The sequence below is a fragment of the Haliaeetus leucocephalus genome, unplaced genomic scaffold, assembly GCF_000737465.1.
Source record: "Haliaeetus leucocephalus isolate CR32 unplaced genomic scaffold, Haliaeetus_leucocephalus-4.0 Scaffold932, whole genome shotgun sequence".
Lineage (NCBI taxonomy): Eukaryota > Metazoa > Chordata > Aves > Accipitriformes > Accipitridae > Haliaeetus > Haliaeetus leucocephalus.
This window is the reverse complement of record NW_010973368.1, coordinates 15,486,274-15,505,346: the sequence shown is the minus strand read 5'-3', so window position 1 is coordinate 15,505,346 and position 19,073 is coordinate 15,486,274. Positions and strand designations below refer to the sequence as shown.

The window sequence follows — 19,073 nt, the reverse complement described above, 5'->3', positions numbered from 1 at the left end:
AAGTAAGCGGCATTTCTGTAACAGTTTCTGAAATGCTGCAGTATAACCAGCTTCAGTTGGCTCTTTGCACCTTGATTAAGACTGCTGAGCACAACCTTGTTTGAGAATGGCACATTTTTATCCAAATATTAGATATTAAAAGAAATCAGTGTTAAAGTGACCTTTTATCTTTTTAGAAACTGTGGGGGAAGAGTACTACTGATCTTTTTCAAAGTGCATGACTGTAAAGTGATAAAATTGTATATTTTTCATAATGTGGGGAAAGTCTATTTGTGCTGCTTTAGAAATCAGTTTAAAGTTTGATTTCTGTTAAACCTGTGATCTTACAGCCCTGCTATATTTTCTGTATATGATTTACAAAGAACTGGAAAAGTTAGCACCTGCTGTTGTGTATATAGCAAAATTCTTTAGACCTTAGCACGCGTTTTTACCTATTATTGAACCACTCTGGCTTTTTTGGGGAGGGAAAGTAATAGTACAGATTTTTTTGATAATGTGTGTAAAACATTCATTTGAAATATTTTAGTAAAAATGAAGTAAGAGATTGATTGTGATAGTGTATACTTCTAGTTGAATAAAATAAAATACATTCTTTTTAAATAAACTGATGAATAAGATTTGGGAGACCACCCCTGAAATATCTTGCAGTAAGTACCATAGTTATGAATTCTGAACTAATTGAAAAAAACTGGAAATCCACTAAATTCAGAATCAATTTTATTTGGGTAGATGTGAACGAAGTAGTCCCATTTATAACCAGGTTGTACATCACAGTAGGTTGTTACATTCAGACTTTCACACTTAGAAAATATATATATTATGTACAGGAATTTGCAAATAGGTGTAAACATACAATACTTTAAGATACCAGTACATTCCAAACAAAAATATCAGCAAGGCAAACACCTCAAAAATGATTCCAGTCAGCTAGCATTCAGAATCTCTCTTAAATAAAGTAGCTTTTATGCTTGACATCGTGTTGTTTTAATTATTACTAAAAATGAAGTTTCTTATTATAGATCAAATTTCATGGTATCTGGCTATTTTGATACTCAAAAATAGGCACTGATTTCTAGAAGGAAATTTTCTTCTTACTGATATAATTGAGCCAATATGGCTGGTTTTGCTAGTACAAAGTAATCCAGTGCTGGAGTAACTCAAGACAATTTAAACTTAAGTCAAATGTATAAAGTTAGAATAGATACTGCAAAGCTGATTAAAATCTAGAAGCCTATATAACTCACCATAAACAATGCTGCAAACAGATCAGCTAAATTTTCATTTCACCTCCTCATTTCTTCATCTAAATTATACAAATTACCCTCCTCTTCATCTTTACAAAGTAGGTTTTGGCTAGCTACTCCTGCCTAGTCAACATAAAGGGATATCGAGCCAATTACCTCATGCTATCTCATCCATGTAGCACGTCCAAGTCCTGCTACAGGTGGCATACCAGGTGGTGGAATTGGAGGTGGTACAGGTGGCTGTCCACCTGGGGGAACAGTAGGCGGGGGGTAACTAGCTGGTGGCATTCCCAGCCCTGGAGGTGGATGAGGTGGTACTGCATGAGTTGGAGGCAGTCTTGGAGGTGGGAAGTTAGGGTTGTATGTAGGTGGAGGAGGATATCCAGGAGTAGGAGGTGGAATATTGGGTGGGGGGAATGAAGTAGGGGGTGGGGGTGGAACTGGTGGTGGAGGGTTGGGAGGATAGACATGCGGATGATATGGTAGATGAGTTGGTGGTCCATAGGCCGGTGGTAAAGCTCCGTAAGTTGGTCCTTCTGTTTTCATCATTGACTGAAGACTTTGATAACCCTCCCCTGACATATAAGAATTTGTAGTAGACATCCCTGTAATATAACTGGTAGGGGGTGGGGGCGGGGGACGATGTGGCAGAGGGGGAGGTTGATGTACTGGGGCAGGATGAGCAGGGGGAGGAATCTGGACCTTTGGCATATCTACTGAGTCCACAGTAGTAGATTGCTCTGCTTCTCCCATTGAAACTGCAGTTGTCAAAGGAGGCTTGCGCTCTGGAAAAGAAAATTTAATTTATTTTTTTGAAGGATAGTGGCAATAACAGCTTCTGAATACTTTACATTTTTCTTCCAGTTAACATATCAAAAGAGGACTCAATTCTCTAAGTCTCTGAATGCCATATGGTATCCAGTCAGACCTTCTTATGGCACTAGAAAATAACTAAGCTGCCTAACAAAGCTCCAAGGTTAGCTTTTCCCATTCGAAGAGTTAAATACATCTTTTCTTATTACTATTTTCTTATAATTTAAATATTGTTCTACAATCAGCAGAAATTAGCAGACTGGATGGACAGAATCACAACTAGCAGATTTAAAAAGTCGTGGGACCCAAGATACCAAAAATCTTTTGATCAGTGCTTCAATCTTCTTTAGTCCAGGCCTCCTTTCTACCTCTTTTATACTCCAGGAGGTGGAAAACCCTCTGCACTTCACTTGCCTCCCATGGTGGGAAATACTATTTGAGAATACAGGCCAAAGTCTCAAGTCTTTAACACTCAGTTCTAAACCTGTTTACCAAAAGAAAGAAAAAAGAAAACTGGAGGGTAAGACAGTGCAATAGATTGCTTGGGACATGAAATCTGATCAGCTTTGTTCCACTGATTAGTTTCAGGGAAGTCAGTACCTGACAGTCTGGGGAAGTTCATAAAAAGGTCAGAATTTTACAGAATTATACTTGGCCATTTCTGGGAAGAACATGCTTTAAGCTGTCATCTCTTTAAATAAGAATCTTAATTTTTTGTTTTGTTTTTCCTCTTAATGCGGACATTATGAAGTAAGGAATACCACAATAAGACGACTGACCTAATGGCAACATCTCTGTATGGTCATACAGTCAGTATTAAAATACCCAACAAAAGAGTTTGGGCCATCTTGACATCCACCTTGCTTGTATATATAAACATCTAAAACTGTTCACTAAGAAAAGCTATTTAGAAGCAGATACAGGGCAGTCATTTCCAGTGACATGCAACAACTAAACTGACAACGCTAAACGGAATTTGAGATAAATCCTCCTTCTAGTACTTCTATTCATTTGATCAATAAACATTCTTAGTTTTCACCTGATTCTTCCTCAGAGCCCCAAAAGACAAGAGCTGGCCTCTAAAGACTGTTCTTAAAATCTTTCAGTGCTTATACAATGATTTGCTTGTATAAAGAAAATCTAAGAGGAAGATTTTTAGATAACAAGGGAAACAAATTCATTACCTGCCTAAATAGGATTTACCTTATCTAAGCAGTAATAATTTTAACAGCAAAATTGTCCCCTAGGACAGCTACATAATTGTATCATGCAAGGTGGGTATGCTGGCTGTGATACCTATGATTTCAATAACTTCCAGCTCCTAAATTATAGCAGGCAATAATTTCCCCATTTGCTCATTTTCAGAATCATTCTGGATGCAAGATGAGCATTCAAGATTTAACAACTGAAGGAATAATGAACATGATATTTAGAAGAACCCCTCCCTTCTTAATTAGATTTTTAACAAGCAGGAAAAATGGTCCTACTGTATTTCAGAGGACTGTTTTTCTCTCTTGTAGTTCCCTGTTAGAAGCTGTCATCTTACACTTACATTATGGACCATGGTCTATAAAATATTTATGTCATATTTAAGGGTCACTGGAAGGACAGCTAATGCATCAAGGTGCTGGAAGCACATTTTTACTACAGTACAGTTTATTTTGCAAACATAAGGCATGTGTGCAGTGTTAAAGTTCTCTGGCAGATGAAAGTCCTCTTTTGCGACACAGCAAAGAAAGTATCCCCCTTATTGTTTAGAAGTTACACACCTGCAGAATTTCTATACTAAAGATGTAACATGGAGGACTTCTACAGGACAGTTGGAAGCTCCTCTAGTAATATGTTCTCAAAAGGATGGCAGATGCCATATTATAAGTCCCTTTTTGCCTGCTAGTGACAATTAGTTTTAGTCTTCTAGGCCTTTAACAGTCACAGCTTTGTTTTGCCTTTGTCCACCTAATGTAGTCTTGTTTCCATCATAACTTTTTTGCTTCTGTCTGGAAATGCTTTTACTTGCCAAGCTGATTAATTAAGGCTACAACCCCTGCCCCCACACCGTTACCACCATCTGAATGAAAAGCAAGGCAATTAACGGCAAGAGTAAATGTGTTTAAGAAAATAAAAGCTTACCTGGAGGTGGATGTGCAGGAGGTATTGGTGGATGTGAAGTTTCAATTTTAGGAATTTTAGATGGTGGTGGTGGTTCTGAAAAACATTTGGAAGTTCCTAATTGGCTATTGCTCTGCAATATTTTCCAAATTCCAACTCTAGTCTCATACTAATGATTACCATATCATATACAAAAGTACAGTGGAAATCCTATATACTAGGTATGTTTAATAAAGAAAACTAAAATCAAGACCTTTGTATAAATGAAGTGGCATCAAGTATCACGTACAAGTCTTCCAAAGGAACACATGCCTACAAGTTCAAGCTATGCAGCGAAACATTTCTTAAGCTAGACTATATATTGATACAAAATGCCTTTTACTGGCAGCCATGCCAACAACCAATTACAAATGTCACTGATTACCAACAGATGACTTATTAGTGCAGCTATTTAATGACATGGTACCTTCAGTCACTTCAAGGTCCCACAGCTTGCTGAAGAACTACTCTAAATGATGCATGGAGTTATAAATTGAGAGTCAAGTAGTTTAGCAAGACTTCTACCGTACAGATTGTATCAAGGGACTCTTGGGGCACAGTTATACTCCATTTTTTCAAGTTTTGCAGCTAGGAACATTTTAAAAATAGTTACAGTATATATTTAAAGACACATTATTAGGATCAAAATAGTTTAGAACTGCCAAGCCTGTAAGCAAACAAACTAAGCACATGTCAGCAAATGACTTATTCTGGTTAAAATAGTAAAATGAAAGCAATACAAATACCTGATGTCTTTGTTTCTTCTTTTGGAGATACAGCCTGTTTAAAAAAAAAAAAAAAAAAAAGACCATTGCAAAATACAAAGCATTTTAAAATGGTAATGAGCGAGCAAAATAGAAACAACTTACAGCCTGCTGAAGAGCTTTTGTAGATCTGACTAAACCAGAACCGGTTTCCAACTCAGAACCAGTTTCCTCCTCCCTCCCGTAAAAGGAAGCAGGACAACCCCTTTATTTGTTCCTATATTTTTATTAAGAGGTTAATAATGTCCAGTCTCTTTAGACAGATGCAACACAAACACTGAACAAAGGCAAATCACATTGGGAAAGCCCAGCTTAACTGGCAGAATGAAAAGACTGAAAAAATAGCAGCTATTTTAGATACAGCATTTCCTGCTGTTCTCACTGTTGAGTATTACATCTCGTTTAATTTATTTATCATCTACTGCACATACGTCATGGTCTGGTACACTGCTCACTGAGCTGAAAGCAAGAGACTTGGCCTCTGTTCCTGATTCTGCTTTGACCTGCCATTCAACCTTTGCCAAAATCACTTCAGGCCTTTATGCTTTATTTACCAGGACAGGAGGGCAGTGAAAGTGTTGCTCAGTGTAAAACATTTCAGAAGCCTTCAGATGGAAAGCATTGTATAAAAGCCAAATGTTACGCCAGAAGAAAAATTCATGCACACTGAGCAAAACCCCCAAAACCTCACATCATCCTTCCAATCGCAAGTTTTTGGTTGGGGTTTTGTTTTTGCCGTTTTGTTGTGATGTTTTAAAGAATCACAGACAAGGGAGTAAGAAAAATCTCTCCAGCTTACTTAGTCCAACTAAGATGGCTAGCTGATGGTCTTTGAAAAAAGCAGAGAAACTAACTGAAATTTTAAATACAATAAGCTTAGTTACAAATGTATTTAAAATTAATGATAAAAGTCAGAGGGGTACAGTACATAGCTTTTGAATGAAAGGGTTTTTTTAAGGGACTATTTACCTCTAGGGGCTTTACCTTCACAAACTGTTGCTCAGTTCCCATCACTTTAATTTCCACAGCAAGAACGGACATATATTTCACTCCAACGTGAACAATGAATTTTCCTTAATTCTGATGAATATTCTCAAGATTTTTGCTTGACTTGGCCAAGGCCTGCCTGAGGCTACCTCGTTCTTATACTGCTTTGATAGTCATTTCAATGCATCTCCAGTCACCTTCTGGCTGCCTTCCTGCTTTTTAAGGACAATCTTTATTTTATCTTCCCATTCCAAACATACATACTTTTCTTGGTGACTCTCACAGACTCATCTGCTGCCTTCATTTTACTTGGGTGGTCCTCTCTCGATTTTCTAGCACTAAATTCCTTGTCTGTAAAACTGCATGCAAACATCAGATCTCCCTGCACTTTCAAATAGAAGCAAGTCTCCACTATGCAACATTTCCAAAAAATCACTCATTCTGCGAAGTCAGTTGATCACTTCAAGTGGCAAGCAATTAAATTATTGTGCATTTGTTAACATGGAGCAATGTTCAGAAAATAACGTCACTGAGGTACATTAGAATGGAACAAGCAGACAGAAAACCAAACATCAGTTTAAGCTGTATTTATGCTGAAGGAAAAAAAAAAATATCAAGAAGCAACAAAATCAAAGCCTATAAAAGTTTAAATCACTTCTCTAATAATGGCAGCTGCTAAAATAGAGATGAGCTTTCTTTTGGTCCTTCTACTGCACTGTAGTTTGTATTGCTCCAGCCATGACATCCAAGGGTCAACATTATTTATTAGCATGCTGATTGTTATTTAGTACTTTCATAATAAGCTCAATCCATACCACAACAGAACTGTTCCTTTAGTGCTGTTTCTATGTGCATTAAAATTGTTCCCACTAACAATTTCTAGTTTAATCAAACTAAATATATTATTTACAACTAATGATTCACCAGTATATTTTTAGTGAAGTCAACTGAATGTTCAAGTGCTCTTCACCACCAGAGATGTAGAGGATCTGCAGATGCTTTAGACATCTGGTATGGGTCTGTAAGTCATGGGCCAATGCCTCAGCTGCTTGAAAGTATCTTGGCTCAGCAGAAGGTAATGGAGTTATAAGAGTTCATTGTAAATGGAAAATCTGGCCTCCAGGAACAATGTATTTATATTCTGTACAAACCAAAAAACAAGTCATGCAAAGCCCTATTTATAGAATGGGGCAAACATTTTAAGTAAGGTTTATGGTACATCTAACTGAAGAACATTTTAGAAGCACCAAGTAAATCTTTCAATCACTATACATCTTGTTCTCCTAGACTGCTTTCTTGAGAAAGAAAGATTTCAGATCATTTGCTTTTCTCAAATTCATGCTGTTTGTGCTGTTCTCCTACAAAAACCCTACTGAGTCATGCTTTGCTTTTTATTTTTTCTGGATGCCTACAGGGCACCAGGACTTACCTTTTTATCTGTACTATTCAATTCCTTAATTATTAGGTGATGAACCTCAAACTTAATTTCAAGAAAAGGCAAGTTGCTCTGAGGGCTTGACCAGAGGCATTTGTTAAAGAACAACAGATACTATTCATGCAAAAGGCATCACTTTTTTCCATGAGGTAGCTCATTAACACGGGATGAGGTGAAATCAGTAGTACTGTAGAGGTAGAGCCTTCACATGAATGAACAAGCATTCATAACAACTTACAGTCAGATGGACACACGCAGAAAAATCCAAGTTGTTATTTACAGTTTCTGATATGCCAAACTGCCCCAGACATTTTTGCTAAAGAAAAATAAGAAAAGTTCCCTGCCCTACAGATCTGACAACCCAAGCAGAATTTGTGCTGATAGCAGAAAAAGTATGAAAAGAAATACGCATTACCTATAAAGACTTCTCCCAACTTTCAAGCTAATTAACACATTTTATCAGCTTTCTATGCTGAATAACTCTAAAGTTCAGTGCAAGAACTACATATTTCAGGCTATATTTTGCAATTACAAGACCAATGTTTTACAGAGTTCATTTTTTCTCTTTTTTGGGAGGCTGCTATTATAAAGATGCCGCACTCTTCCAATTCCATTTCATTCTATCATTTGTTGCTTTTTCCTGGCTTTTTGGTTGTTTTTTTTTTTCCTCTTGATGTCTGTTCTCTGGTTTGGGCATGCATTAATTACAAATTAGAGCAAAAGCTGTAAAAGCTGTACAGAATTTACTTCCTAAATGGACTTGTTGCAAAGATTTTACTTCTGAAGGCACTCTTCTTACTAAGTACATGCAAGAAGATTTGGGTAACACTTTAACACTTTTTTTTTTTTTTATAACTTGCAAGTGAGAAAAAAAACCACAAAAAGTGTAAATTAAAGTCTGAAAGCTTCATTTGAACTTGATGACTGTGGAAAAGCACTCGGAGTACTTGTGATATTATCCAACTGCCAGTGTACCTTCTTATTGTCAATGATGAGGTGATAATACAAAGTGAGACTTTAATGTATGATGCATTTATAGGCTTCCACTGTTATTTGATCATTTTGAAAGACTTTTTCTAAGAATTTTGACATACTTTTAGAAGTCACCATTCTCTTATATTTGTAATCAAAGACCAGAGAGTCGAATAATGTCTTCATCATCACTGTGCACATCTCTACATTCATGTATGACACAAGAGGCCTTCCCTAAAACAAGCCTGCTTAATAGCAAAAAGAAAATTTGATAGCACAGAACCACAAACAATTAGAACCCTCATAGCTCATGCTGACTTAAAAGTCTCTCCACTGGTTTTGCCTCAAGTGCAGTAAGAATGCGGTATGCCAAAACTGGAAAGGCTGTTCTACACTAACATACCTGCCACATAGCCAACAGAAGTCTATCATACAAAATTAATTACTAGGCTCATGCTTAAAGCTAACCGCAGTCTGCTGCACACTGCAGCCTTTAAATCAACTGGACATCAGATCAGCTTGAAAATAAAACGCAAGTTAAAGTTCAAAGTTAAACTTACTGCTGGTCTTTTAATCTGTCTAGGAGGACTTGACTGGGGAGAGGGCTTTTTAGATTGCTGTGCTTGTGTTTGCTGCTGCTGCTGCTGCTGTTGTTGTGCTGACTGTTGTGACTCTTTTTGCTGCTGAGTCTGTGATTGCTCTGAACTCTGGGACTGCTGCGATTGCTGTACTGTAGGTGCCTGGGGTGTAGATTGAAGAGATGGTGGCTGCTGCAACTGGTGAGGAGTATGATGAGGCATTTGCTGCTTTCCCTGTGAGTATAGATCCAGGATCTGATGACAGATGTCTTAAAAAAAAAAAAAAAAATCCAAAAGATTATACCCCCATTAACATGCAAGTGTATATTTAATACACAATTATCAACTAAGCTTTTTACTGGACATCAACTTCAGAAGAATTCATTGCAAATATTACTTGACTTTTTTAAAACACACTATTTTTCAATTTATACTTGCATTTCTGAGTTTCTTCTGCCTATGCTGAACAATATATAGATGTATAGGGATCTAGACAGGCTGGACTGATGGGCTGAGGCCAACTGTATGAGGTTCAGCAAGGCTAAATGTTAGGTCCTGTGCCTGGGTCACAACAACCCCATGGAACACTACAGGCTTGGGGAATAGTGGCTGGAAAGCTGCCCGGCAGAAAAAGACCTGGGGGTTTTGGTCGACAGCCGGCTGAATATGAGCCAGCAGTGTGCCTGGGTGGCCAAGGCAGCCAACGGCATCCTGGCCTGTATCAGAAATAGTGTGGCCAGCAGGAGCAGGGAAGTGATCATCCCCCTGTACTGGGCACTGGTGAGGCCACACCTCGAGTGCTGTGTTCAGTTTTGGGCCTCTCACTACAAGAAAGACATTGAGGTGCTGGAGCATGTCCAAAGAAGAGCAATGAAGCTGGTGAAAGGTCTAGAGCAGAAGGCTTATGAGGAGCGGCTGAGGGAACCGGGGTTGTTAAGCCTGGAGAAAAAGAGGCTGAGGGGACACCTTGTCGCTCTTTACAACTACCTGAAAGGAGGTTGTAGCGAGGTGGGTGTTGGTCTCTTCTATCAAGTAACAAGCCATAGGATGAGAGGAAATGGCCTCAGGTTGTGCCAGGAGAGATTTAGATTGGATATTAGGAAAAATTTCTTCACCGAAAGGGTTGTCAAGTGTTGGAACAGGCTGCCAAGGAAAGTGGTTAAGTCACCATCCCTGGCGGTATTTAAAAGACAGGTAAATGTGGTGCTTAGGGACATGGTTTAGTGGTGGACTTGGCACTGTTAAGGTTAACAGTTGGACTTGATGATCTTAAAGGTCTTTTCCAACCCAAAAGATTCTATGATTCTATAGCACTCCTTCCAGAAGAAGAACAAAGTGTCTTGGTATTAATACACTCTATGTCATTATTGTGTGCTTGGAGAGCCAGGTAACCATGTAACAACAGGACAGTAATACAGTAAGAAAGTGGGTGAAAGATTGTATGTTAAAACATACATGTCTAGTTAGGCCAGTCAAAAAAGTTTCAGGAAACTAAGTAAAGGACTAGTACTAAATTATTTTTCCAACACATTAGGAGCTAAAAGTCTGTAAGAAAATGTGTAGGACCAACTGATAACCAGGTGCAAGAGCAGCACTCAAGGAAAAGAAAACCTTTCTAGAAAAGCTAAATGAGTTTTTTCCATGAACATTCACTAATGCAGTAGCAGAAACTGGAGAGAGATTCCATTCTACAACCCTCTTTGACAAGGATTCAGCAGCGGATCTATCAGAAACTGAAGGGACTCTGAAAAAAACTGTAATACAAACAGAACAGGTAACCATTTAAGAAATCATCAGAACTGTAGGGTATTCACCTGAAAGTTCTAAGAGCAACAAAGGCTAAACCACCTGAACAGCAACACATACTGTTTCACTTAAAAATTCCATAGAACCCAATGCCAGATTGTGACAAGCATCGATTTTTAAAGAAGGTCTCTAAAGCAATTTACGGAACTAGAAGTATGCTTAGCCTGACATTTGTACCAGGTCAGTCAGTAAAAATTTTAATGAAGACAAATTAGTGGCCACATAACCACAATTTACTTAACAAGAGTCAAGAAAGGTCCTGCTTTATTTTATTAACTTCCTGGGGTTCTCTCCCTCAAGAGGGCAAGCAACAGGTAAATATGAGCAATATATACACACAAAAGGAATAGTACTAAGATATCTGTATTGATGAAAAAGATCCATAATTCATCCCCTACCAGAATTCACACACACCCCAGAATTCACCCCCACAATCTGTTCCTCAGTCGTGGTACACCGTAAAAAAACCCAAATAACCTAGCATAATTTGGTTAAAGAGGTCAATCATCAATGAGAAAACTACTGGAAACCAGGCTCCATTAGTTCCAGTGTTTGTAGAGCTGCTTATTTAAAATGGGGAGAAGGGAATCATTAAAAAAATAGAAAACGCACACCATGACAATTTAGCAGCTAATTATCCGTGTTATAAACTAAACAAGTCATAAAGCAAATACTGACTAGAAGACTAATCATGATAACTAAATAAGCTTCCAGACTAAGCCAGTCTAATAAGTTTAATTTAAAACCCAGTTAAGGCATAGCACATATGATCCAAGTTACATACTCTACACATGATTATTTTTACTAAAACCTAAATAGAAAGCAATTTGCATTTACTTATGACCTAGGTCACACAGTTAAAGGAAATACTCCTCTCTCTTTATGGCAAATGTTTTTCATACCTTCCAGTACATCAACAGGAACATCTTGGACAAATTGCTCCCACCATCGTCTGTACATTGGTTTTGACGTCCATTCCTGTATTTCAAACTTACACAAACGGCCTGCTAAGTACATAACTGCAACAGCTATGATCTCAGGTTCCCACTGTAGTGACAGTGTAGTGCAGAGACTGGAATATAAAAAAAAACCAAAACACAACCCTGAAGACAATTCTGATTGTCAAAGTACAACACTTCAATGCACGACAGCTATAATTAACAGGGTAAAAAATCCCACCACACTTTAATTAAAATTGTCTGAGATGTTAAGGGCCTTGTTAAGCAAAAGAGTTTACAAAACTAAAGTGTTTCTGCACTATTGCTATCATGAAACAAGGTAATTTTACACAGATAATACAGAGGGCATACGCCTACAGAAGCAACACACCACATAGGAACATCAAGTTTGGAGTTTAAAAATAGAAAACCTAACACTATAAGGGTGTGGAAGAAGAGGGAAAAGACAGCATTATATTCCAGGTTTGAGCAGCTACATTCCACTGTAGTTCTACCTGTAGGGTTAACTAAATACAGAATTCATGTTTGCTGCTACACAAGTGTGCTGTCACTGCATTACACTGGTTAGGGAATGATGCCCACATCTGCATTTTAAGAGCGTCCAAAGGTTTTTCAATAAAATGTAAACAAGTACTAAATAACTCCCCCCCGCCGCCCCGAACAGCCAACATGAACTTGTAAAGCAACTTGTCAAGCACGACGCAAGTTTGAGATCAAGCTGCAAAAACTGTAAAACGTTCTCTTGAATAGCCTTCGTTAAAGCTAATGCTAAAATAACTGATATTATTGGTATTATTGACATTGACTAAGTTCCTGTCATAATCAGTTACTGTTTCCTGATATTAATTTTAAATGACAAAATTTGTTTTTCCCTTTTTTCTTTCTTTTTCCTTCATAGATTCTGTAACATAGGATCTGCTTAAAGAATTTTAGATCCAGCTCACCAGTTAAGTTTCTGCAAATTGGCTGATTAATTCATTATTATGTCTTTAAATGCATCAAAATAGTACCCTAGGCAGTGGTTTAAATCCATTTTCACTCCAGTGGGCTACATGTAACTGAAGGCCAGTGGGATACTTAAACACTGGCAGAATCAGGTCAGCAGTAAACAGTAAAAGACAAAAGAACTAGCTCTTAAAACACTGATTTCTTATTATTAATTTCATGACATTTACTTGGGGGGTGTACTGCAGCTGTGTAAGCACAGAACCCCCTATTCTAAAGGCCTATACTGCAAAGTACAGAATTATTTTCCCAGGATCCTAGAAAACAAGTACACTTCTAATACGGTGCCTATTAAGTAAGCACAAGACAGCCTCTCAAAAACAGAGATAAGTATTATTTGAAACAATCACTCCAACTTCATACTAATGTTTTCCTGAAGTGCAGCTTTTTTAATTATTAAATTTCTTCAATTATTAAACACCATCTAATTCCAAGTACAGTCCAAAGTTTGATGGATAAATAACATAAGTTTTCCCTGACAAACTTAACAGTGACAGTCAAGCCACATTTTTGTTCCACCTGTCGAATCATCACCTGCAAGACTGACAGCAGCTGAAGTAAACATCTCACTAAGCAACCTTTTGCTCAAATTAATTTGGAGAGTTTAGGTGCTATCTACAGAATTTGGAGCCACATGGGGCTACTTCAAATAAGGCATAAGAATAAAAATGCACCTCTTTTTTAATGGTATTCTACTACTGTAGGTATGACTGAAAGCAATGTATTTAGCACTTCTGAATAGTCAGGCCACTTACACGTTTTCTTAAGGGTTTGCTATGGAGATTAAAAATTACATTTAACCGTCCTTGGTGAATTAACTTGCCTAGCTCTGTAGAATCCTCCTTATCAAGACTAAAGCCTATCAAGTTGTTTTGTTTTGGTTTTTTTCCAATACACGAAAAGTGCTTCTACACACACTCCTATTAATTGATGCGATCCTTGTATTGCAAATCCATTATTCAAGAAATTGTAAAGCTAGCGCTAAAACCTGTATTCATCACTGAATTTAATGGCTAGTTTACTATTACCAAAACATCGCTTTAAAAAAAACAAAAAAACATTGACGAACATGATGGAATTGCGAAGTTACCTTCCTGTCTCAGTATGTGCCACATATATCTTAGACTGGGCAAGAAGCCAGCTTCTATCCCAGAGATCTATAATTTGGTTTGGCCCTTTCAAACAGCATCTTTTTTTTAACGCAGCACTAAATCATTACCACAAAATTGCAAAGGTCTTAATGGTCTCCTTCTATACTAATCCTAGATTCCCTGCTCAATGGAACTATCATGGCAATGATGCAAAGAAAAACTGAAAGAAAGAAAACATATAACAAGCAGAAAACATAAACATTTGTCAAAGAAATATCTAATCCCAGAATAAAGTAAGCAACAGTAAGTATTTCACTTTCAAAAGGTTTCCTAGAATTATCTTACCTGTCATTGACAAACGTCCATGCCATTTGAACCAGTTTTTGAATTTTATTTTTGTCTCCTGAAAAACAATCAGGAAAGTTGTAAGAAATAAAATTAGGAAGGACAAACAGTTTGAAATAGAATATTCTTGCACTGTTAATATACACTAATTTCTGAAAATTAATAACAGGCATTACTTGCTCACCCTGTAATATTTTACCTTTGAGTTGTTTGGCATATTTGAGAAGAAATTGGTATGGATGTTCCACTTGCAAATCAAACTTTATTGTTTGTAGTAAGATTCTTTCAAGAACCATCACTTCTTCCTAGAGAATGTTACAAGGTAACCACAATATTATTCCTTCTTTTACTTACAAATATTTTATGCTGGTATAAAGCATGACTGCATAGCATCTCCAGGCAAACATCTTTGCTTCTGCTTGATTAGGGTTTGTTTCCAAGGAGAACAGAAATCTCTCCAACTTAAAAGATTATTTTAAACCCAGATACTTTTTCTTCAGTTTTATTTGTCAGGAGAGGGGATGTGGTGTTTAAAATTCCTTCTGCTCCATGAAGGAAAGAACTGAACCAGACACAGCACGAAAGTACCAAACATACAAAATCACAACAAAAAGGTAAGCTCTCACCACATTTCTCTCCCAAGTTTCAGATCCTTCTGCTATTTATAATACGCAAATTTTGAGAGAACCATAGTTTTGCTAAGTCAAATACTCTAAACAGGAAGTTTCTCAATACTTTTGAGATGTAGTTCTATTACTTGACTTAAAATTTGCTATTAATTGCTTCCTAAAACAACATTAAGACTGTCAAATATGATTTATGTCTTGATGACATTCCCAGCTTTGACCGGAATTACTTGAATTTACTTTAATTTCCAAAATAACACCAGAATTTACATGAAATCAAATGTAAACTTTTAATGCAAATTATCATCCCAGTAGGCTCCCATAGCTACTTGTATTAGAAAGAATTATTTTCTTAGTTACCTATCACATTACCCAAAAGAGCCATAAATGCATGCTGAACATATAATTTTATTTAGAACAACTGAAAATCAGCTAGTGCTCTAATGAATGTATGCCACTTTGCTGGAGTACAATAAGATGAAATAAATTTCAACATGAGTATTTTTACCTTTGGGTCATCTCCAAACTGTCCAAACTGTACATCATTTAGCAAGCTACGAGCTGTTTTAATTATATCTTTACATTTCTTAGGTGTTTCTTCAACTTTTCCTGCCAGGAAGAGACAGCAGGCTCCTGTCACCTAAAAAAGAAAGTGCTTTCAAAAAGTTGTCTGCATGTAGATGTGCAATACAGTATAGCACTGTAAAAGCACTGTCAGTTTCCATTAACAGTTCTGTAGAAGTTTCCCAAGAAAGACTTAATGAGCATATTAATTTCTGATTTTATTTTAGTGTTAATTTAAGCTTTTACTTTCTCAAAGGAAAAATACAAAATTTGGAGGACCGTCCATTTTATACAACTTTACTTCAAGGTCAGAAACCCAAAGAATTTGTCCTGGCTCAGCATAGTCTGCCAAGCAGTTTTAAGATGGTATTACACTGCTCTTTTTCTTTTAGCCAATACAGGAGCACCAGAACTATAGCTGTTACTCTTTCTAAAGAATGGTATCAGCAAGACATAACTGCAATGTCAATATAAATATGCTTCTAAGCATAAACAGAAATGTGTAAACAAGCAAGAACAGTGTATTTTAAATTGTAATGATCAAAAGATAAATGCTGATTTTTCATCATTCAGAGTGGTGGCCAGCAGTAGTACCCAAGTGACTTATCACCATTTCAAATAGTCCATGGCTGGTGCAATCATTATATTAAGTCATCAATACTGTAAATACTTACATATCTTGGGAACTGTTTAAAGGAATGAAACATATAAAACCGATGGAAATAAATTATTCCGGTTGCTAGAGTATCATAATGTCTGTGGTGCAGAATAAGGACTTTCAAACAGGGCACAAACCAAATTTAAAACCAAACATGCACAAAGGAAAAGATACATTCTGCTGTCTCGAGTACCTCAAGTACCTAACTGTTTGTTCAATGACCAGTTAGAAAAAATGGCCAGTAAAACAGGAGCTTCAGAAAAAAAAGCCACAAAACCCCTCAAGACTGTGTAAGTACTATGATTCAGCCCAGATGAAGTTGATATCTAGAGCATTTATTGGAAGCCTGTGAAGTCCCAATCATGTTTATAGCAGGATTCACACAATGTCATCCTCGTGTTAAACCATACCTGCTTCAGAGAAGGTCAAAACCAGCAGCAGGTATTTTGAAGAAACAGAACAATTATCACTTCACATTAAAGTGTTGGTGTGGAGGAAAGTTACTAACTATTCACACCTACAAATACAAATAAAATCTGAACATGCTCCCTACTCTTCTCTTTAAAGAGAAGAGTAAAATTTTATCTTCAACACATTTTATTAAACAAAGAACTGAGAAGATTAAAAAAAGCATAGGAATATAGGAAGCAAAAAGTTTAAGTGGCAGTCTGTGAGAGAGTGGGACAGTGAGGAGAACTTACTAATATATACAGAGTTGTAAATCCCAACCTGAACTAAAAAAAAACCCCAGAGGTTAGAAGCCTCAGATATATACCTCAAAACAGGTAGACAAATGAATGCAAAATGCAAAATTTGAGAAGTTACGTAGATTCATGTAGTAAGAGACTGACTTCCCTAACTACCAAAAGTTATCCTTAATTGGCAAGTCTGTATCACCTTACTTCTCTATTGCTAAAATGGTTCCGTTGAAACCTTGTTTATCCAATGAATGGATAAAAACTGTGTAGGAACACAGTACATCAAAAGGCAAGTAAACTCAAAAACATTTTTGATTAATGATTAAGAAACAATTGAACAGCTAACTAAACACATGACATTTCTTGTACATTTTATTCTGAAAACTCCCATTCATAAAGACATTTCATACCAACATGAGTTCAAAGGATACAGCCCTAAACGTGTCCCCACATCGAATATGAATCTGGCCCCCTCCCGGCGGTACCGCGCCTCAGTGGCTGGATCAAGCCCTTCTAGCTGTGACGGTGTATGTGCCAAATCTTTCTTATCCCAGTACCAACATGGCTTTGTATGGTCCAGGTTTGCCAAGTTTACAGAAGGGCTGGAATTTTCTTTATTCTCCTTCATTTATTAAAACAGAATTGTTCTTGCTTTTTAAGTTTTCAAAAATGAAGTCTTCAGACAGTCGCTTCAGAACCTTTAAGAAAAGACAAAACGATTTCTTTAAAAATGGAGGGGACTTCCCCCTCGCCGCTCAAAGATGAGTAAAGACGAATAGTGTTTAGTCTTACCCGTTGGAAGGGACTTTTTCTACGCTCAAAGACAAGTAATGTTTAACCTTGCCCTTAATCCTCCCCATATACTGCAAAATCAATTCAAAGAAATAGACACAGGTTATCTTTGCTATTATCTGCTTAATAAAGAAACTTCAGGAATGCATTATCAACAATATCTGCTACTTCTTAGTAGAACAACTTTCACCTACTTTGTCCACAAAATAGGGAAAAGCAATTCAGTGATGGTAGCAGCAAGATTTGAAAAGTTGGGGGGGGTCAACTCGCTGTTCATAACTACGAAACACATTCATTAGGTCAGTCTGAATGGCAATTTAAATACTTAGTCTCCCGAAAATATCCCTGGTTGGTAAGATAGCAGCGACCACTTGGCAAAAAGCTTTGTAAAGTGTTCTGTACTTGTATTACTTGAAGAAAAAAAAGGTAGCGTTCTTTCACATACCAAGACCAAGACAACTGATGTGAGTCTGTAAAGTAAGGTGGTATCTAACGTTGTCGGAAAATAAGGCAGTTGATTACAGTCAAAGAGTGTGCTACTCTCCTGTGTTTACCAGCACTTCAGGTAGGTATATTTACATCACAAAGCTCTGCAGGCAACTTTCTGGTGCTTTGAGTTGTGACTGATGTTCAGCCATGCCTCAATGTAAAGAATGAAGACTATCTTGCTGCCTTCATTTCTTTCAGGCACAAAACTACTCTTACTGTAATTCCATAAGCTACAGATAATACACACAAATTACTGCAGTCACCTGCAAATGTTCGCATTACAAAGAGTGATTAAAATATGATGCAATATATTTGCTCTAAGCAAAACAGTCAGAGGAAGACCCAAACTTAAAACACTTAAAATTAAGCTGTTAGTTTCCCAGATGTTTCCCTTCTGAAAACGGAAGAAAGATCACATCAACTGTCAGAAAAAATGATGCCTGCAATCAGCATCTCGCTCAAATTCAAAAAGTTTCTCTTTTTCAGAATAAAGAAAACTGTCCTTGCTCCACGTTGTTTTTGGAAGAACCTTCACAACTAATGGTACCGATCACAGACCAATCCAAACTCTGTCACAAATACGTGAATGGCTACTTAAAACTATCTCCAGACCCAACAAAAGAGCGCCGTGCCACGACCACACGCTCACATCACATTTACCAACAATGCGCTATTTTTTTTACAACTGTTACGGTTCTTCTTCCTTACAAGTTATTTTGCTTCCTAACGCTCTGAACGGTTTAAAACCCTCTTAACACCAAAATCGCCCGAAGCGACGAGACCCGCTTCTCCGAGCAGCGAAAGCATTTCTGATTACAGAATCAGGAATAAAAACCACAGAGGCGACAACATCCTCAACGAACCACCTCAAGCATCCCGATCCAAACCGCAGCGACCAAAAAGAAAAATAAAAAGTTCTTCTTCTGCTTTCTTACGCACCCCATTAACACAGAGACGACTTCAGGAGCTCGATCCCTGCTCTTTTACATCCTACCTCAGACGAACCATCCGACCGAGAGCCCAGCTCCGTGCCCTGCAGCCCCCAAACCGGCGAGGGGGTGTGTGCAGCTCCTCCCAGACCCGGCCGGCCCGCCCGCCC

The 19,073-nt window shown here is 37.5% G+C and overlaps 1 protein-coding gene across 4 annotated transcripts in view; it reads right to left on the bottom strand.

Moving 5' to 3' along the window:
• Positions 1-700: 700 nt before the first annotated feature.
• The window catches only part of CCNK (cyclin K), an 18,599-nt gene continuing 226 nt past the window's right edge, over positions 701-19,073 (bottom strand). Inside the window, exons 2-12 of one of the 4 annotated variants that reach the window (XM_010583927.1) lie at positions 17,486-17,556; positions 17,125-17,391; positions 16,012-16,093; positions 15,282-15,413; positions 14,347-14,452; positions 14,148-14,205; positions 11,650-11,819; positions 8,924-9,210; positions 4,952-4,985; positions 4,188-4,262; positions 701-2,029 (exon numbers count right to left, since the gene is read on the bottom strand). In XM_010583927.1, coding sequence (XP_010582229.1) covers positions 1,407-2,029; positions 4,188-4,262; positions 4,952-4,985; positions 8,924-9,210; positions 11,650-11,819; positions 14,148-14,205; positions 14,347-14,452; positions 15,282-15,413; positions 16,012-16,093; positions 17,125-17,321 — 1,764 coding nt within the window. In that variant the 5' untranslated portion in view covers positions 17,322-17,391; positions 17,486-17,556 and the 3' untranslated portion in view covers positions 701-1,406. Of the gene's footprint in view, positions 2,030-4,187; positions 4,263-4,951; positions 4,986-8,923; positions 9,211-11,649; positions 11,820-14,147; positions 14,206-14,346; positions 14,453-15,281; positions 15,414-16,011; positions 16,094-17,103; positions 17,392-17,485; positions 17,557-18,968; positions 19,045-19,073 lie in introns of those variants that run through there. The other 3 variants (XM_010583928.1, XM_010583926.1, XM_010583929.1) reach the window with 3 other exon arrangements.